Source organism: Eublepharis macularius, chromosome 1, assembly GCF_028583425.1.
Source record: "Eublepharis macularius isolate TG4126 chromosome 1, MPM_Emac_v1.0, whole genome shotgun sequence".
Lineage (NCBI taxonomy): Eukaryota > Metazoa > Chordata > Lepidosauria > Squamata > Eublepharidae > Eublepharis > Eublepharis macularius.
The window spans coordinates 202780586-202803540 of NC_072790.1; the positions used below are offsets into that span (position 1 = coordinate 202780586).

The 22955-nt window shown below is 41.2% G+C and overlaps 1 protein-coding gene across 1 annotated transcript in view; it reads right to left on the reverse strand.

Moving 5' to 3' along the window:
* Positions 1-22955, reverse strand: part of PTK7 (protein tyrosine kinase 7 (inactive)) — a 125847-nt gene that overhangs the window by 10770 nt on the left and 92122 nt on the right. Inside the window, exons 2-14 of the mRNA XM_054984237.1 lie at positions 14931-15224; positions 12157-12259; positions 11699-11889; positions 10451-10598; positions 9769-9899; positions 9228-9494; positions 8688-8821; positions 7235-7373; positions 6875-6994; positions 6448-6597; positions 4728-4878; positions 3073-3200; positions 340-543 (exon numbers count right to left, since the gene is read on the reverse strand). Of these exons, the coding sequence (XP_054840212.1) occupies positions 340-543; positions 3073-3200; positions 4728-4878; positions 6448-6597; positions 6875-6994; positions 7235-7373; positions 8688-8821; positions 9228-9494; positions 9769-9899; positions 10451-10598; positions 11699-11889; positions 12157-12259; positions 14931-15224 (2160 nt within the window). The remainder of the gene's footprint in view (positions 1-339; positions 544-3072; positions 3201-4727; positions 4879-6447; positions 6598-6874; positions 6995-7234; positions 7374-8687; positions 8822-9227; positions 9495-9768; positions 9900-10450; positions 10599-11698; positions 11890-12156; positions 12260-14930; positions 15225-22955) is intronic.

Here is a 22955-nt window from a genome sequence, read left to right on the forward strand (position 1 = left end):
CAGAGCAGAGCACTAAAACCCAAGGTAATTCAAACTCTGTCCTCACTTAGTTACTTCCAATTAATTTTGACTACTGCGATGTTTCAAATATTTTTGAATAGTTTGGCAAGGCAGAAACTACCTGCAGACAACCAGCACAGGCAGGGGGAAGGACTATGGAGCTACAGTCAATGCCTAAAATTGACTCAATATAAAGATGAGTCACCACAGTGGAACAACACTTAAAAAGATATTTTGACCACGCCCTCCCAACAGCTCTAAAATAATGCTTTTTCCCCATTAGGAGGCTATAACTCAATGCAATCCCTTCCCAACACAGATCCGGATGCCACATCTTACCATTCAGACATTCCATCTCAGGCTCCTCCCCCTCTGGCTGCTTTTTCAACCTCTTTGCCTTTCTCCTCTTCTTGCAGTAGAACATGAGCCCCAGCACAATGATGATATATGCCACTGCAGCTCCGACCGAGAGCCCTATGGTTTGAATCATCTTGTATGGGGTGTGGTTGTTGGGCGAATCACCTCGTTCTGCAATTGGTTTGTCTGGAGGTGGAATACCAAGATTACATGAGATACAGCATGTTGCTACCTCCACATCTAAGCAACACATTGACTGGTTACGTAGACTGTTTCATGACCAGCACTCTCTCTGCATGCACAGAATTAGGCTCAAGAGTTCTCCCCCACTTAATCAGCTGTGTTGCACACCCATGAAGCTACCTTATACTGATTCAAACCACTGGTATTGTCTACTCAGACTAGCAGCAGCTCTTTAGGGTCTCTCGCAGAGGCCTTCCACATCACTTACCACCTGGTAGTTTGAACTGGAGATACCAGGGATTGAACCTGGGATCTTCTGCATGCCAAGCAGATATTCTACCACTGAGCCACTGCCTATAGACAAGGATGTGAACTTGGAAGTTCCTTATTCTTGAATAATTAGGGGAACTGTAAGACTCAGGCCACCTAGTTTAGTATGCTGACCATCTACAACAGTGGCTACTGACAAGAGGCAACAAGTGAGCAATGTGAGCCTAAAGTATTTCAATCAAAAAGAGTCCAGTAGCACCTTTAAGACTAACCAACTTTATTGTAGCATAAACTTTTGAGAATCACAGTTCTTTTCGTCAGATGCTGTGATTCTCGAAAGCTTATGCTACAATAAAGTTGGTTAGTCTTAAAGATGCTACTGGACTCTTTTTGATTTTGCTACTACAGACTAACACGGCTAACTCCTCTGGATCTAAAGTATTTCAGCATCTGTCCCTTCAGCAAAAACTGCATCAACCCATTTCACACCACATTGTCAAAGACAAACCTTGTGTCCGATACAAGAGAGCATTTTCCAGTGAAGTCCTTTTTGGCTACATTGTCGAACATCATGACACCTCTGTTTGTCCACGAAGGGAACAAAGCTGGCTTGTCATGCTTGTACACTCCCCTCCCTCCTTATGGACACCTGAAAGCTCCCTAGCTCCAAAAGCTAGGAATCAAGCTTCAGTTTGCCATGACATCCAAATGCAGTTGCCTGGTCAAATTACAGTCTGTTTCCTCAAACTGGGAATTAATCGCACTCCATGTGTTAGGGAGGAGGGAAGGGGTGCACAAGCACAAGAAGTCAGGTTAATGCTCATCACAGACAGAGGTTCACTGTAACATCCAAATGTGGCTGGAATGCAGCACTGGAGTGCATTCGAGCTGCCTGCCAGTGCCAGAAAGAAGCAGCCACAGGGTGTGTCCCTTTGAAGAGCCAAGTGGAAAAATTCTGCTTTAAATTAGTAAATGATACTGAAGAGAGAGACAATGTTCTATCTACACAGCAGGGATTGTATTGGGTCCAGTAACTATACTCAGGGTTATCTTCCCAAAAAGAATATAAGATGACCCCCCTCCATGTTACACACACACACACACACACACACACACAAATATTATTGTACATACTTGTAACTTGTATGCAAATGTAAGACAACCCTTTCTTTTTTTTGATGGCACACTGGTGGTGGTGGGGGGAAACTAGTCCTCTTTTTGGGCAAATAAAGTAATTTCTATATGAAAAGCTGGCGAAAATAAGTTTAAATGAATAGAGGATCAATCTCTTTGATTTAATTTATGCAGGCTTGTCTAATTGATAATTAGGATTGCTTAAGAAATGTAACGGGCAATTTACTTGAACTCAGAGGATTAGTTTTATGTTAGTATGGTAAGTTGTTGAATTTATCTATTAATTGATGACTTGACTGAACACTGGTAGAATTTTGAGATGCTTGAGATCCAAGTGATGTAACTAACAAATGGGACTGATATAAAAATAAATAGCGTTTAATGCTGAGGCACTTGGGATAAACAAATGATGGACAAAAACATATGATTATTTACATAAAAGAAACATGGAGGAAATATGTAGAAATGAAACAGAAAAGGGGGGACTTAAAAGAGAAATAAGGAATCTACTTAGATTTGTATCTTAATCATTTTATATATATTTGTGTTTTAAAAGAATAAACAGAAACATAAAAGATTGTTCAAGTTAATGTAAAAGGAATAAAGGTATGTTATTAAAAGGAAAAAATCTCTGGGAAATCTGTTGTGCTAATAAATATTCAAAAATATTGTCTTTACTAATAACTTCTGAATGGGGACATGAAGGTGTATTCTATTACGACTAACTTAACAGGTAACTGTTTTATTCAGATTTGATCCTCTTACTGAATAGTGACAAATAAATCACATTTGCTTTAAAATATAATATATATTTAATTTATTGGCCATTTTAGATGATTTGCGGTACTCACCTGTGATTAATATTGGTGTTTTGAGACAGATTGCATTAAAACTTGTAACAATATATATATACACAGCCTAACAGCTCCACTTTCCCGGTGCTGCCATAGAGTGTTTCAGTGAGTTCAAAATATACAGACGTAGAATGCTCTGCCCCACTATCCTCATACAAATTTTCTTGTGAACTATATGAGCTGTTACAATTTGATGCAGAACTATTCCTGTGGAAGTAATTTTCCTCCATTCCAGACACAGTAGCCTGAGCACCACCAAATGGATATTCCCTACCTACAACATAGAGGAAGGCGTCATGATCCTTGATGTCGCAACTGTTGCCAGCGATACAGGTGTACTTGCCAGCGTCTTCTGTAGTGACATCATATATTATCAGAGAGCCATTGGGCATAATCTGGATCCTGCAAGAAATGCAGAAAGAGGATGACATCCCGTAGTCGATCTACAACTCAAACACTGTTTTGAGAGAGAGAGAGTGAGAGTGAGAGTGAGAGAGAGAGAGAGAGAGAGAGAAAGAGACAGCGCTATTGTTTTATCATCTAGTTCACAACCATTCCAATTGTTCAAGGTAACCCTGCATCTGTTGACTCCAAAATCTGAACTTTTATAGTCTCAGGAACAGACAATTAGCTGTGATACTTTTGCAAAGTTTTCTGCTGATAAACTATTGAGAATATGCTCTTATCAGGATGCTGGTTATAACACAGGTCTGCCAGAAGAAATGTCTAATACACCATCTGCTCTATTTATGGTTCTATCTTTAAAGCCTTACCTGGCTTGGGACCAGGGTCTCTGCCTTCTCCCATGCATTCCTGCCCAGGAGTTAAGGTCAAGGGAAGAAGCCCTCTTGACTCTCTGATCAACCAAAGATGCTTAATTGGTGGGTTCAAGGGGGAGGGGCCTTTTCTGTGGCAGCCCCATAACTGAAGACTGTTTTATTAAGTGCAGCTTTTAAAATGTATTTTAACTCTGTTTTTAACTGCTGGTTTTTGATATTTTACAGTGTAAGCTGCCTTGAGCACCTTTGCAGGAAAGTCAACTAATGTATATATATATAAACAAGTAAGTATGTGCCTGATTATAGAAATTCATCAGAACCACTGGGGTGGCATCATCCTCTTCAGCAAAGCATAGTTTCATATGCTCAGTGTGATATGGCTTTTGTACTGGCTTATTTTATGGAATTTATTCTGCTTTTATCAGTCAGCTCATATCTCTTCTGAGATGACACCACGTATCAACCATATACTTTCAATCCTACCTGTACAGCCATTAAGAACTAGAAATATATTTTTAATGTGAAAGGTGATATTGTCCATATGCTGTACCCTGAGCCCAATACCAAATTCTGACACTGAGCAGTAAAATGTGTATGTATGGCCTTGACTCTTACCTGCTTCCCATAGCAGCTCCTCTCCTGCCCAGCTCACACCATTTTGGGGGTTCTTTGCTAAATCTACCCCCTTTTTAAGTTTTAGGATTTTTCTGCACAAGATTACCACATGACTATTAGATATACTGATATGATAGTGGAGCTTTCAGGATACTACTGAGAAGGTCCAACAGGTGAACATTTTGACTTACCCTCAACACATGTATTCTTCTCACACTTCATGTGATCCAATCCTCCCTCCCCAATTCATGATTAAAAAGAGAGGCGCTTAAGGGGAAAGCACAATGAAATTAAGTACATCAATGGACAAAATGCACAGCTCCCTGGCATGTGCATGTTTAAAATATCAGTGAACGTTACGCATATTATAGTTGTATGCAACTTCCCAGATGAATCCATTAGGGTAAAAAAAAGAACATGTACAACTGACCCTCACTCTCAAATGCAGCTGACCCTAAACATATGACTTACGCTTGCAACACTGTCTTCCATTAATGGGGTCAAAGCAGCCTAATGAGAAGGGGGGGTACATTACCTGGGTAAATATTTTTCAGGTTCAAGAATTCTGTTTTTCCCTTTCCACTGGATTTGCGGCACTGGGTCACCCTCAGCTTGGCACTGGAACATGGCTGTGTGTCCCTGATACACTGTGGTGTCATCTGGCTTCAGCTTAAAACTTACGAAAACTACAACACAAAGCAAAACCCCACCTTAATCACAGACACTGAACTGTATGTTTCCTTGATGAGCACTGGAAAATGCAAAGCAAAGAACACCCTTGGGTCGAAAGAATCTCACAGATAGATTCCTTCAAGTGTTAATCCATACCAAGGACACAGGCTTGTAGCCCAACACAGGCTACAAGGTGTAGTTTGTAACACATCCCCCCTCCCTGAAAGGAGGAAAACAAAACATTGGCAGACTCAGCATCAGGATTTTAAGACTCCCAAAACATAGATAAGCTTCTTTTACCAGTGAGGGCAAGGGCACAACTATGATCCCTTGTGAGTATCTATATCTGATGAGGTCTCATCAGTAACTACAAATGTGTGCATCACACACTGCTTTTTGCAATGAAAATCTGAAATGGGTCTGTGAGTTTGCCCTTGAACTCTGCTGTGAACCTTGCTCCTTTCCCCAGGAAACCTGCAACTGAATCCCTGATCTAGGCAGAGCACTAGCATTGAGAAAGCACCTCAGATAACCATGCAAGCGCAACCATTAGCCTGTCCCATACTAAGGCAAAGGAAGATTCATGTAGCGGTTTTGTCCGGTTCCAGACTACTCAGTCGGCCCCTTATCCTGCCCTTTGGAACCTGCCATAAGGACAGACATGGGAAACGTGCATTATGGAAATTGTGTAACAGATGAAGAATTAGGTTTAGATTTGGAAAAGTTTGGGGTTCATGTTCCAATTCTGCCATGGAACCACTGTGTTTTGAGTAATCCGTGCTCAACCTTGACTAGTTGCCATTCTCAGGAGAAAAGCAGCCTAAAAATGCTTATGTTCAATTAAATTGAATTTTAAAACTTTCTTGGGATGAGAAGGAAGGGAAAGCAGAAAACATCTGCAATCTTTGTGAATTGCTGGATCCAACCCAATACATCTGGCAGTATGCTGGGTACTTGTGTAGGTAGCAGCCATTAGGCAGAGGGATCTTCTACAAAGTCTAAACAGCACACTGGTGTAATATAATGGCAATGACAATAAGCAATTACCTGGAAAGTCCCCAGTTACAGTTCCTGCCATATACTCAATTAGGTAGCCTTAGGTCATAACCTTAACTCTCGTCCAGCTTCACCGCACCCTCCCCCAATCAATATGGAGATAATACCCTACAGAACTGTTTTAAAGATAATGCCTTGCATGTTATGCAGTGCAGCAGTTCTTAGAAAGGGGACATTTCTGATCTCTCCTTTCCTGCTGCAGCCTGCCATGTCTCTCAAAATCCTGAACCCTGAGACTGATGGACTAGTGTGGGCTAAAATGGGACGGGGGGGGGGGGGATCTGCTGTGTGTGTGGGAAATCAGTGAAAATCACTCCCTATCTCTCTTTTGTCACTACTAAAAGCACCGTATATTGGTAAAAGCCTCCAAGACACTATACATGAAGGAATGTTTAATACTGAAAGCTCTATGAACTCTTAAGCACCACCAAATATTGTTGCCTCAACATCTGCAGAAAACTAGACTGGCCACAGAAGGAGTCCCCAATCACTAGCTAAAAATATATGCAGCTTCATCTGATGCGTACTTGCCACTGTGAGTTGAACCATTGCTCTGATCTCTCCCTGTGGGTTATTGGAGGCAATGCAAGTATAGTTGCCAGCGTCGCTTCTTATCACTCTATGAAAATGCAGGATCCCAGCATTGTCACTGACCCGTGTTGGCAAGGTGCTTCCATCTGGGTAAAGTAGCAGAGACAGCATTAAGTTTTTAAAGGCATTTATACTTTTAAAAAGCAGTCCAGGTACTGGAGATTTCAGCTTCACTTCAAAGGATGGGAGATTTATCAATGTTCTCAAAGGAGAGTAAAATCAAACAAAACTCAGCTTGATTTCTTCCCCTTGCAAAACACATTGTATGAACTCTCTTTTTAAAAATGTATTAATATACTGTGCAATATGCCAAGACTTTTTCAAAAATCGTAAGTATCCTCTCCTTCCAACATGCCCCCTCACCGCTTTTAATCCAGTGGATCGTAGGCTGTTCCAGGCCCGTGGCTGAGCAGGATATTGTGTCATCTTTATCAAACTCAACACATTGCTGGGACCGAGGAGGAGGGGTGAACTTCAAGTTCTCTGAAACAAGCAGAATTATCCAATCACCCCCATGAATGTAACAAGCAAGTGCTATGAAAACCACTCACTCTTACGTCTCTTGCAAAAGTATCTGTTCTTTGAGGCAACAACAGGCCCAAGAGCAAGTCCATGGTTTGCAAAGGCTCTCAGTTCTCCTGCCATCCTCAAGACAGGTAGATGGTGTATGTGGGGGTTTATAGGTTCATTTGCAGCAATGAGATCCCTAACAGTATCACATACCGAGAACTTGCACACGAACTTGTGCCTCAATGCTCCCTGCTGGTGTGCTGCTCACACATTTGTATGTTGCGCCAACATCATACACATCTACATTGTTAATGCGCAGCGTCCCATTCTCGGCAATGTCAAAGCGGGAATCCTGCCAGGAAGAAAAGTGGGGCATGAAGGCCTTCAGGCTCTAAAGGCTCAAAAGAACATGTTTCAGAGTTGGTTTTGTCAGTAGTTTACTCCGTCAAGCTTGCGGTAACCAGAACTGCAGTTGGGCCCTACTGATTCAGAGCAGCCCTTCAACCTCTACCTTTCCAGAACCTCAAGATGATCTGTAAATCAGAGCCCCTTGACCACCCTCAGGAAAGAATTATGCAGGAATTCTGAAACTTGACACAATTTGTCCATAAAATGCAGAACATAAAAAGCTGAAAGACTGCTTTGAAGTAGGAAAAAACCCTCTGCTTCAGGCCCCGAGGCAAAAGTTCCTGGAACCTCAAGTGCCCCTTCTCTACCTGGCCCTTTTCCTTCCACTAGTATCTAAGGTTCTAGTTGATTCTTGTCTGCAAAAAAATCCCTACCAACCCACCGTTTCCAAAAGTACCACACAAAAAAGGGGGGGATTAAAAGAAAACTGCAAACGAAAGCCTGTTTAGTACCATGTCAGTTGCTTGAGCTCATCTCCCTTTTGTTGCATTTTTATGAAAGGGTTTTAATTGCCTAATGGGATTAAGCTAGTTGGAACCTGATATGTAAAACCACAGGACACACTCAGCTGTTAAACTGCAGGACCACACAAGGGTGAGCGCAGGAGAGGAGGCCTGACTTGGAGCCACACTGCCAATTTAATTTGTCTGCTTAGCTATGCTGAAATATATGTGTAGACTCTCTTGTGGGTAGGAATAGCCTCCCTTCCTCAAAAACAAACAGAACATATTTGAGACATACACAACTCACAAAGACATCAGCAACAGAAGCTCTTCCCTTGGACTGTGCATTTAAGAGTCCACTCACCAACCAGTGACAGAGGCTGCTGGATGTGGAAGACTCTGCCCCAGCTCTAATACTTTGTGTATCCAAGCTCTTTCTACCACCACTCTTCCTTCCAATAAAACCCTTTGAACAAGGTCTATCCCCTTTTAAGACAGAATTGTGGCAAATTAAGAACAAAATTCAGCCAAATTAAAGGGCCCCACAAAAAAGCTGGAAAGGGCCAGAGAAAAATGGAGACAATTTAATAGAATTTGTGGACCTAAGGTTCTTCACCTCTAGTTTTAAACCAAAAGCAAAAGAATGTAAAACTACAAAGAAGGCAATTTGCTCTTAGAAAAGGAACAAACTAGGGATGGGAGAGATAGGAGAACACGTGCTGGTTAGACTAGCAAAGATCAATTAAGGAGATTCAATACCACATCAAGAGAGCAGCCAGTTCTACAGGAAGGCCACAAGGCCTTTCCATGCTCACCTCTGAAATTGGGTTGCCATTGCGATACCAGGTGACAGTGGGCTTCAGAGAAGCTTTGCTGAGGCAGTGAAGATAGCCTGGTTTACCTTCTTCTAGCTGAACATCCATGGGCTTTATCACCCACGTCGGCTTTGCTGAGAAGAACAGTAGATAACAGGTTCAAACTGACTCAGTGGCAGAAGATGCGAGCACATATTAAATGCCTTTTGGGCACAAAAACTTACGGAATAGGGAGCCCAAGCCCTATATAGCATCCAGCTCTCAGTCTGAAATAAAGATCATCACTGCACATGGTCAGAAAACCATCTTTAAAATCATGCTGCTGATCAGTTGCTTCAGCCCTCAACTCCATCATCAGGCTCACTTGTCTCCAGAGAATAAACCAGCTCTGCTATCTTTTCCTCTCTATTGTTCTTCTAACTACTAGAACGTAGCTAATTCTTCTTTCCCATCACCCCACTCTAACTATGATTTTTATTTAACACAAAACACACAGTACCCCCTCTGCCATTGTATTTACACACAACAGGAGCTGCTTACTGGCTACTGTGATGATCTGGTCTTGTTTTTTTTCTCCAGCTTTGTTTGCTGCATGGCAAGTATAGAGCCCCGCATCCTTTTCAACGACGTTCTCAAAGATGAGCTCCTCCGCTTCTTGCCGTACTCGGCCAGAAGTGGGGATCCGAACACCATTTCTTTCCCACCACATATGGGGTTCAGGGACTCCTCGAGGTGCATAACAGACCACACGCTGCTCTGTATTGTCTATGAAGGTCTTTGGCTTGAGGGGAAACATGTCGTCAATTTCTGAGGAAAATACACGTTTAGAGTTTAGAATCCAATAGTTTGGAAAGTGCTTGGGAGAGAGCTGGGGAACAGAAAGCCAAAAGAGAAGCAGGCATACTTCTTTCCAAATATGTAGGAGAGCAGCTTCCTACACACGCTACATTTCCATCTGTGGGATATCCAGGTTTGGGTGGGGGGAATAGCCCAACCAGCCCAGTCCCACCCAGATTTATGCCCACCCAGATTCATGCCTACCAAATTAGTCCACTAGCCATTCTAAGACACCAGCTCATACCTGCCAGCTGCAGAGTGGCTTCCAAAATGACAGGTTTCCCTCTCTGACCTCGGCCAACACATCTGTAGACTCCTGCATTACGTGTTTTCACCTGAGGTATCAGGAGAGAGCCATTGGAAAACACCACCGTCCTTTGGGAAGCCAGAGGGGGGAAAAAAGACTGAGGTCAGCCACCGAGCAAAGCAGAAATGCTCGCAGAAAGCAAGAGGGAGCTGCCACATAATAATGCTGCCCATCATCACAATGTCTCTGAACACTCGGGTTTGTGCTGTAAACCAGTGAAAGGAAGCCAAAGGAGATGGCGGGGGTGGGGGTGGGGGGGAATCTCTATAATGTAGACAAGATAGATGAAATTTCATTTAGGACAGACTCTCAAAATTTTAAGAGGCAGAAACCAAATTCATTGGCAACTAACACATCATGTAGCCTAATATACCATTCAAAATCCAGATGAGCAACACTTACAGTACAGTCCTAAGAAGAGTTACTCTGGTCTAAGCCTGTTGATTTCAACTGTTCTTAGGATTGCACTGTTAGTATCTAGAACACTTTCAGAGCCATTCCATTAAACAGCAACACTGCAAAACATGGATCAATTGCTTTGTGCACTGAGCAATATTAAAGATTCATCTCCTTGTACTGTACTTTTCCTATTTGCGTCATCCTGAAAGGGGCTGCTTACCTGCTTATATTGGAAACAACCTTTCCATCAAACATCCATTCCTGAACAGGTGGTGGCACTGCTGTGAACTGGCAATGGAACATGGCCTCCTCGTTCCTATTGACAATCTGGTTCTCAGGCACAATTACTGGGCGAGGGAAGCTGTCATCTATTGGAGGGGGGGACAGGAAACTGATGATGTATCATTTGCATTCCTTGCCCCCCAGAAATGTATACAAATAGAGTTCTATCTGCAGAAGTCCCAACATATCTCTTGTGTGCACCATGCCCAGTTCCTGCCTTTCCCATAGTTGTCTGAGTGGCTTTGCTCCTTTGCAGAGAATGGCATTGGTTAGACAGATATTTCACTTTGAGAGGCTTGCTTTGCAATATGAAATGTTTTGCTTTTAGGCATTAAGCTCAGATGGCCAATGCTGAATGCAAAATGGAAGTATTTGCAAGACTGACATGTGCAAAACGCACATTAAAAAGTCACAGAACTCAAAGAAAGGTAAATGCTTATTAATTTGGAGTCCTCGTTAAGCTAGCTGTCATTAATTTACTGTTAAAAAGCATTCTTCTGCAAAAAACAAAACTGAAGAGATTAGGCTATAAAAGATTGTCCATCGTTAGTAAGGATGAAATGCTAGACGGAATGGCTTGCAGCTTGTCATAGCCGTAAGTATCATACTTAGACAAACCACAAGTTAAATATGGAAATTCATCACACTACAGTACCTTTTCAATAAGCTATACAATGGAAAGAACCTGTACCTGGGGCAGGAACAAATTGCGTTTCTTTTAAAAAATACTGAATTCCCTTTATAAGGGCACTGTGGAACCAAATACCCCTCTTGCACCCAGTCCTGCAGAGGCAGTCTCTACAGAACTGCTGCACAAGACTGGGATGACAAGACTGATTGAAGATCCCATAAAAAGAGGGCTGTTTCACATGTCATGCTTATGTATTACATACATTCAAAAATACTTTACGTTCCAAAACATATTAGCTTTGATACAGACAAAAGACACAGGGAGATATTAGTTGTAGCATACATATGTCCAATGCTGAAATCATTTATTTCTCTGGCATAATGTGTGAAACAACTCTAAGCCTATGTTGGCCCTGTATGTGTCTCTAAACAATGAATACTTGAATGACTGTAACAATGAATACTTCCCCATACCACTTAATGGTTTCATCCTGTGCCTATTGCAAGTGAAAGCAGCTACCGCAAAGTCATCTGAGACAGCACAACTCCAATTTACCTATGATGTTGAGAGTGAAATTGTTGCTGCTGCAAACAGAGCCCACCGCATTCCGAGCACAGCAATAATAGATGCCATTGTCATCTGGACCAGCATTCTTGAGAATCAGAGTTCGCTCCTTGCTAATGACTGAGTAGTTGTTATGATTACTCTCAATCAAGCTGCCATCTCGGAACCACCGACTTGTTGGGCTGAGAAACACAAAATTTCATTGTACCGAGATCAATAAGTAAACCACTAAGCCTCATCTGCATGCAAACATTTGCAGCATCTTTACACCACATAGAATTATAGGCAGAAACAGTGCTGTAAGACTTAAAGATACATAGAACATCCCCTGGACATTTAACTCTCTTTAGCACTTAAAAAGTTATTGCAGGAAAAAGATCACAGGTGAAAGCAAGACGAAAAGATAAACTAAGAACAAAAGTGATTACAACTGAACAATTGCTCGTTACCGTGGGTGCCCATCAATGTGGCAGCGCAATGTTACTGTGGCAGAACTTTGTATATCCTCCATTGTGGCTGGGCTCCTCAAAACAACTCCTCCTGTTTCAATCCCTTCCAAAAAAGGTGAGGGGAAGAGAGAAATATTAAAGATCAAGTTGAAGCCTCTGCCTCTCTAAAACTTTGGAAACTGAAGCATCTGTATACCTAACACCAGGTGTCAAAAGTCATTCCTGTCCACAACCTCATTTTGACCTCTACTAGAAACGCACACCTGAGATGCGTGCTTGAGCTGAAAACCTGCATCATTTCTGCATTTCTAGTATAAGGTAAAGCACTTACTCAACTACAACGGGCATTCTATAGCATAAAAATATTTACATACCAAATATATGTATGCCTACAGTGGAAGCTTCAATTCAGTCTTGAGTGGAAGCTAAAAAGTTCCAGTCCCTTTTGTCTTAGTGTTTGCAGGTATTGATACAAGATATAGACTTAAGGAGACATCCTATGGTGCCATCAACTCTATTCATTCTAGGGCAAAAGTACTAAAAAGAAATGGGCGCACTGTCAGGCAATAGCAGCTAAAAATAGCAAGTACCCTATATGATAGGAAACTCAGGAAAATGAGTTTAAGGAAAGTGAAGGACTCCTAACAGAGGAAGTTACCCATTCTGCATGGCTACCAAATTACCCCTATCATGGGTAGAATATGGGGCACACTCTGGGCTTTCTTGTCAAGTTCCTGTATTTACAAATGCTTCATTCACATGTAGCATTTGCCAGCATTTGAAAATGTTACACGAGTCCTGCATATTGCCAAGCCAGACTTTCTGCTTAGCCTGCAAACAGTACTGGAATCTATTGCATGAGTTATTTGATCACACTTCAAGCGCCATTAATGAGAACATCACATTCCTAATGGCTCTGCAGCAGAATTCTGAAGGGTTGATGGCAGAGAAAGTAAAGGCAAGGATTATCAGTGTCAGATGGAGGATTTACACCCGGCATACTAAACCCAAGCTAGCAGACCAAGCCAGACACACTTTTTCATGTTTACACTTGGCTCCTTACAAATTTCCCGTGCTTCCCTTCATTCCGGCCCCATCCTGAATCAGGAATGGATCAGATGCTTCAGAAGACTTCCCCAGATAGTCTGAACTCTATTATAGCAACAGAGTTCTGTTTCAGTATCCTGGTCCCTCCCAAAATTATTACTTTATCAACTGCTTTCCTAAATAACAATGTATCCAAAGGAAAAACCTGCTACTGCACATCACAGGTATTTATTCAATTAACTGACATCCTGTCTTTCCTCTAGAAAGCCCAAGGCATCATTTATAGAATTCCCAGGAACCTTTCCATCAAGGTATTGTCCAAATCCAAACATATCTAGCTTCAGCAAGATTCCAGCATCATCTGCCTTTTGCTTGCTTGAGACAGAACGGTGGTTTCAGAACAGTACCTTTTCATTCTTGTGTTTGAGTGATTCAGAGAATGTGCATGCTTATGGAGAAAATGTGAACACCAGTGAGTACACATACTATTTGAGTGCAAAGATGGCACACAGAGATGTATTTATGTAGTAGGCAGGAGTGTTGCACCAATGTGCCTACTCAGCCATTTATGTAGGAAGAGTATACCAATATGTCACAATCTACACATCTGCCTTTGTGAGCAAGTATGCAAGGAAAAGCTGGGGGGGGGGGAGGGGAGAACGAACAACGTGATCCAGACCCCAAAAACAAGACGTTCCTGACGACTAGTTTACATTGTTCTGCTTGTACTTGGACCTCTCTGTGTCCACAAATAATGAGGGGCTCTTTTTTAGGCAATTACCAGGAGTTCTGCCATCAGTCTGGCTTTTCTTAGTTATAGTCTTTAGTAATGCTTGACATACCTTCAAATAGAATGCAAACCAAAATGGCATTCCCAAATTTTATTTCATTAGGATTTGGGCTGCAAATCAAAAGTAGACACAACCTGAAGTATCATCATATCTGAAAGAGTTACATACGCTTAGGTTCTAGCTTGTACACATAGTACAGAGCTGCAATTGGCTCTGGTGTGCATTTTATTTTATTGCTTTTAAGTGCATTTAATTTTATTACTTTTAAGTGTAAGGGCAAACTGGACACATACTCAACAACAGATTTGTTGTCAGCTCCCTCCCAGCCTCCAAATAATTTCTCTAGATTGCATTGCTTATACCTGAACAACTAAGACTTTGTAACTGAGACTGTGACCAAGCCCAGTTACAGTTGGGATTTCCCTGATGGGCAGGCCCACAGGGCCTGGCAAGGGTCAGAGCCAGACCCTACCCAGGTATGGTTTGAAGGGCACTTGGAGATGAAGTGATCACCAGAATGCCCAATGGGCCAAGTCCTGAGAAGGACACTGACTTCTCAAAGAGGAAGGGCAGCTGTGGCAGGAGCTACCTTCACCAGGGAAGGCATACCTTTGGGCTGGAGATGTAAGGTAACTGGAAGGCCAGAAAGGGGATGGGGTGCCTGGCTGGGGTAGGCCTCAAAGTCAGTGCTGCACAACAACTGGGGGTGGTCAGGAATAGGCAGGGAGGACTAGGCCATGTAGGGGCAATCAGCGACGCTACCTGAGTTATGGTTACCAAATAAACACTGCAGATTCAGTTACTTCATGTCTCCATGAGATTCTTTCCAATGAATGTCCATAAAGGGTCAACCCCTCCCTAGCTTAGGGCAAACCCCCACCTTACCAGCTCCTGGACCACCTTGTCCCCAGCTGGTAGCACAAAAAGGACACTCACACTTTATATTGAAAGATGCATTTGCTGTGCGAGCTTCTTCTCCAGTCACTACATTCCTGGCTACACACTGGAAGTTTCCACCATCTTTCTGCCTATCCACTGATATGATCTGCAGGCTGCTTCCTTCCTTGAAACGACGTTCCGTGTCCTGAACAGGTACTCCATTCTGTAGCCACGCAAATTCTATGTCACTGGGTTGTTCCACTTCACAGGGCAAGATGGCACCGCGGCCATGGAAAACATCCTGGGAATACGGCTCCTTGGTGAACAGTATTTTAGCTTGAGTCCCAATAGCTGAAATGAATGAACAGAAAAGATCAGATTTTAGTGCTGGAAATATTGAGGGGAGGTGGGGGAAATCAAGATAGATTGCTCTAAAGTACAAAAAAGAGAAGCTGGATTAAAACTCTTTGCATGCTTTAAGGCAGCCACCCAGAACAGTGTTAAAAAACTCCTAAAAAACTGACAGAAGTTAACTTTCAGCAACTTAGGGTTCTGAAGATAGTTTTAAAAAACCTTAAGCTATAGGTCTCTCTCAACCTCTTTTAGAGCTAAACTACTAAAAAGATATGGTGCATAGAAAGCACTCTGAAAGACAAAAAAAAATTCACTAAAAACAAGAGACCAGAGAACACCAAAAATGTTTACTCAATAGTCCATTCTCAGCATGGGGCATAAAGGTCTTTTGAAGATTTCAGACTTTACTGCCAGAGCCAAACAGGATAAAAGCTATGTTAAATTACGTATCTTTTTTCTTACAGTACATAAATAGACTTGTAGCGGCCTTTTTTCAGCAGGCTACCAATACACTACAAGAAGCCTAAAAAAAATTAGAGCTCACACTTTCATCCCTAGAATTACACCATATGATCAAATAATACCTAACTACATGGAAGAGAAAGACCTTATCAGCAAGAAAGCAATCTAGGACAAAACTGGGGTATCGTTTTAAGAAAGGACTGGTCTCCTCTCATCTGCTATTCTCCAATCCAGGGCACAAACAACGGCTGTCTCTAGGTGTACATGTATAGCTGTAATGTGAAACCTACACAAAGGCATTCTATTCTAACTTGTACATTTAGAATGGAATAATTTTATGTGGAAAGAAGAGTTTTATTGTTATATATATATTAACAAGGCCCTGAAGCACTTGTAAGATGGCCACCACCTGGACACCAAAATTGAGAGTTGCCAGATCTAACAGCAGGAGTCTTTATAGCCTAAGCTATAAAGCTAAGGCGCCATAGTTGGGTTGTAAATGACTCTCTTATACTCAGCGGATCACACATTTACTGTGTGCAACTTCCCAATGTTTCCAGTACACACATGCCAGATATGCTACAAGAATCCAAGAGCTTATTGAGATGATCCTTCAACCGTATTTTTCTTTATTTGCAAAATGAATCCAGCCTTATATTTAGTGCCCACCACTTGCAAATGGAAAAGGCTTGCCATAGATATTAACTTTGCATTCCCAGTAGCAAAAGTATAATAGACAAGACCCGAGATGACAAAAATTGTGCTAAGGTAGAATAGGGTGCAACAGTTTGCAGTAGCTTTCTCTTAAGCACTGAGTACATTTGCACTTTTGCTCATAGAAAACTACAGCATTAATACTTTTGACTTTGGGCCAGTCAAATATACTCACTCAACCCAACCTGCCTCTTAGCATTATTGTTAGGATAAAATGGGGGAGAGGAGAATGATTAGGTTTGCTATTCCCCGGTGGGGGCAGGGGATCCCCACTTCCAGCCTCACCCCCCCCCCACTCACCTGGCCGTCGGGGGGGGGGGAAGGTGTGGGAATGGGCCCCCTGGGGCGTGCTCCCAACACAGCATGGCAACATCACTCTCAGGAGTGAAGTCATCGTGCAGGACCCAGGAGTGCTCCCAGAGTACCACCCAGAATGAAATTCTTTCATTAGAAGAAAATCTAAGGATCTAATACAAAAACATGGGCAAAAGTAGCTTAAAGTGAAAATCCATGCTCATCTTCTTCTGAAGCATAGGAACATAAGGTTGTGTCGAACATCTAGGCTATTCTTTAGATTAAAAGCAAACCAAAAAAAGATCTTAGAGCCAAGGGAGACTGGACCTACAGATTGTTGAAAATAGTTAAGTACTTTTTACTGCAGCCCCAAATCTGCCCAAGGACTAGCATCTGGATCTCAAAGTGCCAATTTGCAAATTCCACAGAGGCCTCAAACTGCATGGTCTGCAAATTCCAAAGGTTTGCTCCATCTGAGTTCCATAACTTTGTGGCTACTTGGATCTATCTACCCCTAAAGCTCATTTTCAAAAGAGGGCCACATAACAGAAGGGAAAGGTGACATTTCTGTGCATGTAACATCCTTTGAAGAAAGTTTACTGAAAGTCAATGCTTTGATCTGGTCAATAAACAGATATAAAACAGGGGTGGGCACAGCCTGTGGCTCCCCCCCCCCTCCAGTTATAACATTAAAAATCTGTGCTGGAAGACTACAAGAGAGACATACACAGCAGATGTTTCAGAGACATATAAAAGCTGAGGGGGTTCTTTGTACCCTTTCATAAGAATCTACAATGCACAGCGTAAGTGCTCCAAAATCCCAGACAGGTAAGCAGATGTGTGTCCACAACCACCTGGGCCCAATACAAGCAATGCAATCTATTTTTGTTTAGATTTGCTGTTTTGATATATAACGCAAGTGATCAACTGTCTTTACTTTCTTACTGGCACTGGAGTTTGAACACAAAACTTCCTTGGAAGAAACTCCCAAAGATTTGAAATAGTCATCAAGATTCACCCACAGAAAACTAAGAATTGCAGACACACTCATTTTTGAGCAATCCTGTTTAAATTACAGTTTCAGAAGCATGAAGTCAGAAGTACCCCAGTATATTTCTGGGTTTTGCAAAAATATTGGTTGTCTCTTCTTATCTGGCGAGCATTTTTCCATCTGACATACCAGTAAAACTAATCTCTGAGCTGCCAGGCTTTTTTAAAAACAGGGAAATTGAATATATTAGGTAGTCTGGATAGCAAATTTTTCATGTTCATGCAGGGGTGGCTCAAAGGTCACTTTAATGCAGTTTTTATAATCATAAGGTCAGAGCTTCAGAACTCACTTTAACTAGTGGTTTTAAAAAATTATAGACAAAAGGCAAACAACACAGATATCAATGAGGCAACACGTTCACCTAGGACCTATTAAAGTGACTGGGCCTTGCAGAACCAAGACAGGGCCAAAGAGAGCAACCTGACATATCTGAAGAAGCTGCAAGCCAGGAGCAGAACCACAAAGGGCATGCAGACAGCACACAAGGGAACAGAACTTTACTTAGCATTAAGCAAACAGGTCTGGATACAATTATTTAAACAATGCTTCTAATCTATCATTTATACAAAACCCAACTAATAGTTAGTGCTATAGTATAAAGTAGTATTTTTTTCTGCTCCCTCTCTGAAATGGGTCATTCTAATTCCCTAAACTGATTTTCCAGATTAAAGAATTGAGGCTGAGAGTGCATCGTCTCCAAGGGCACCCAGTGAAATCATTGGCTGAGCTGGGGTATTTTGTGATGAAATAACCAAACATTTGGAAAAAAATAATCCTGCAACACATCTCCAGCATGGACTAAAGAGCCTTAATCTCTGGTTCTTTTTCACTGAAGGCTTTACTTGCAATTTGTCAAGAGCAACCTGCAGATCAGAGATTTGTAAGGGCTCCAATTCCACTATGACTACATTTTATCTGTGACTACATTTTATCATCCACGGTTTTTAACTGTAGATAGTTCAGGTTAACTTTAAATAAAGTGAGAAGGCTTTGGGGTACATGGAAAAGAGCAACTTTGAATAAATAGATTCATCCATCTGTATCTAATTGACTTAAATTACACACACACCATTTTTCTGACATGCACTCAAAGTGGCATCCAGATGATATTAAACATCAAAACCAATAACAATGGATTCAAACAATCAGCACAACCACATGCAATTTCCAAAGGCTCTTTTAAATAATTCAGCCTCACATTTTTTCTGGAAGATCACACAAGATGTCACTTCCTGCACTTTTCTAGGGAATGGGACAAGTTTTCTAGCTTTCCTTATGATAAGTACAGTGCTCTTGAGGGCCTCATACAAAGATAGGTGGTCCAATTAACACTAGCATTATTATAATTACTGTTATAATAGCAGTGCTACCATCAATATATTTGTATGATGAACTACCAGTGGTATTCAATTAAACCATTTATTACTTGGGTACTGATTATGAGCCCTTAGCAGGAAATATTTAGGTATTGTAGAATGGTTCATGTTGGCATTCTCCTCACTGCAGGAAGGAAGGAGCATTCCAGCTGTATGAATGAGTGATAACAACTGGAATGGAAAGATAGGAAAAGAATCAATGAATGACAGGAAGTAGAGGCTGAACAATTTCTGTCTCATCAAACAGCCACCTGAGAGTAATGGGTCATGCTGCTGACACAGAGCACAGCTGGGCCATATGGATAATTCTGAGGCCACATGCTCAACTGACAATACCACAGTAGAATTTGTGATCTAGCAGAATCAGACAAACTTAGGAGACTTTGTAACTAGTATTCCCAGCCAGTGTCTGCAAATATAGCTGCACATTTTCACTACTCAGGTTACAAGCTTGGCCATAGAAAGGGAAACAAAGGGCAATTCAACAGTTGCTGCTCTCCATCTGATTTGGTCCCCAGGAATGAGCTCTCGCATGGAACAAGGCCAAAGCAGCTTGGAATTTCAGGGTTAGTCTGATACAAGACAGATGCTAAGAGGCTTATACATAAAATATGCATCACTTTAAAAGAAAAATACAAAGAATTAGAAATGCTGCTGCCATATAATGCATTACACCAAGAGTTTGTGTTTGATATCACTGAAAAGTCTACGGAGGGCCTGATATTGCAAAAATAGAGGAGAGATAGTAAGAGTGTGACAGCAATTTTAAAATGTTCAGTCAGCATTGGAGATGCTGGGTGACCAGCTCTTCAGAGACAGCTGGTAAATATCAGCAGCTCAGTCTTTTCCTCCTCTCTGTTCCCTTCCATTTTTGAACGTGAGCCGCAGTCAGATCATTCTACTATGCAGCTGTCTAGTTTATCCCTGGTTTCAAAACTGGATGTATGCATCCTTTTGTGCATTACTTCTCCTCACGTGAAACTAATAATCTGCTGCACTGATAATATGATGTATCACATCACCTAACATCTAGGGAACGTATCTGCTGATCATTCACAACTCACACAAGGAACACAGAGAGGGAAACTGGAAAGGGGGGATTTGGAGAGTATCCAAGTAACAACTTTCCATATTTGTTTTATCTTTGGGTTAGTTTCTTCTATACTGGAGTAAGCTCTCTAATTTTGGTCAGCGTTGCATTCAGGGATAAAGGAAATGTAAGTGTGAGAACGCTCATGTGTTCAACATTCTGAGTTACTATTGTTCAGGGGAGTTGTGTACCAAGCAGGGTGGATAAAAATCAATGATTTTTTTAAAAAAATCAAAAAAATCAGATTTTTTTATTTAAATCGATTTTTTTTATTTAAATCGGATTTTTTAAATTTAAATCGGATTTTTTAAAAATAAAATGCTTTTTGAGGAAAATATATTACCATCCAAAGGTTATTCCGTCATGAAATAAAGATTAGTTTAATTATGTAGAATAAGACTGTATATGTTTAATTGTTTTGGTAAATAAATTCCATTAATCCATTCACAATGTCATGCTCTTCCAGAGGTTTTTGTAAGATTATTGGGCAGTTTCTCTGCCTACAAGATATTATCACAGATGCTTGGTTTTGCAGTTCTCAAAACTGAATTTGTGTCAGCTCAGCAGAGATCACATGCCTCTTCTTCACAGCAAAAATGTTATAACATGAACAGAGTTGAGAAAAAGACCTTAATCCTATTGTTCTACAAACCTATGAAGACAGAATCAACCCCTTCAGTGCTAAGTTTCAAGAAGTTCAGTGAATAGAAACAATATTTTTCTGATTGTTTGGAGTGGAATAGATCGGTAAGGCAGGCATGCGTGCAAAATGCAAACACTGCAACAAAGAAATGCAAGGCCTGGTGGCCCGAATGAGGCAACATCATGAGAAGTGCTGTGATGAAGATGACCAAAGAAACACATTTGAACAGGCAGGATCTTCAGGTTGGTAAACATTTGTATTGAATCATATTTCTAAAGACTGCCTTGAACTGTCATGTTTGAGCAAAATTATATTTCTTATTATTACTGCATGTTACTGTCATTTGGTACAGTTATGAAGAAAAGCAAATATTCCTTTTGGGGCAGTGCTGTACAATAAGCAGAAATTGTATAAACAATAAAATAACAGCATTGACTTTTTTGTTTAGGGGAATTCATCGTCAACATTAAGGATTCTGGAAACTATCCACCTTCAAGATCACCATCCTCCTGTTCTACAGTTTCAGAGTTATCCATCCCGGATAGTGCTTCATTTGCATCATCATCAGACACCCACAGTATATCACCTAAAAGAAAGAAAAAACCCTTCCCTCCTGGAACCACCATAGATAAGTTTGTGATAAAAACTAGCAGATTAGAAAAAGAGTTAATTGATGAAAAAAATGCCCAGTTTGTTTATGCAACGAACTCTTCTTTCCGTCTGAGAACCCACATTTCATTAATATGGTTCAGTCACTGAGACCAGGATACAGTCCACCCTGCAGAGCAGATGTTGCAGGGAAACTGCTGGATAAAGTGTATGACAGAGAAATGGAGCAATGTGCAACAGCTCTGGAGGGTAGAACTGTTAACCTAAGTATTGATGGGTGGAGTAATGTCCACAATGATCCTGTTGTATGTGCTTGTATAACAACAGAAGAAGGGAAAGTCTTCCTTGCACAAACAACTGATACGTCAGGAAATGCACACACAGCAGAATACTTACAAGAAGTGGCAGTAAAAGCTATAATAACATGTAAACAAAAATTCAAATGTCTAGTACGCAGTTTGGTCACAGACAATGCTGCAAATGTATCCAAGATGAGAAGAAATTTAGAAGAGCAGGAAGGGAATACAAAGCTAATAACATATGGTTGCAGTGCTCATTTGCTGCACCTCTTAGCCAAAGACTTAAGTGTTCCAGAAATAAAGACTAATGTTGTTGAAATTGCTAAATACTTCCGTAACAATCATTTTGCTGCAGCAGCTCTGAAAAGGATGGGTGGAACCAAGCTAACGCTCCCACAAGATGTTAGATGGAACTCTGTGGTGGACTGTTTCGAGCAGTATATCAAGAACTGGCCTATTCTGATGACAGTTTGTGAACAAAATCGAGATAAAATAGATGGCACTGTCACGGCCAAAATCCTCAACATTGGGCTTAAGAGAAATGTTGAACATATGCTGAGCATCCTGAAACCCATCTCTGAAGCTTTAAACAAAATACAGAAAAATAGCTGTTTTATTGCTGATGCTGTTGAAATTTGGAAGGAACCGAGTGAACACTTAAAAACAGAACTACACATGGACAGAATTAAATTACAAGCATTAAAAAAACAAATGGGACAAGCACTGTCTCCAGCTCATTTTTTGGCAAATATTGTCAATATCCAGTACCAGGGTCAAAACTTAAGTGCTGAGGAAGAGGAGTTAGCTATGACATGGGTATCCAGCAATTATCCATCTGTAATGCCAACTATAATAAACTTCAGAGCTAAGGGGGAACCCTAAAATATCTGAAGATATTTTAAAGAAAGTCACACCAGTGAACTGGTGGAAGTCACTTAAGCACTTGGATTTAGAGACTGTTCAAGTAATGATTTCACTTTTAACAGCAGTAGCTTCTTCTGCAGGCGTTGAAAGAATATTCTCTTCCTCTGGACTCATTCATTCTAAATTGAGAAATCGTTTGGGACCCGATAAAGCAGGAAAGCTTGTTTTTCTTTTCCAGATTATGAACAAAGAAGAAGATGAAGATGACGAGTGAGCTACAGAGGACAGTATTTAAGTTTTTCATGTGTAGGCTGGGCTGACAGTCT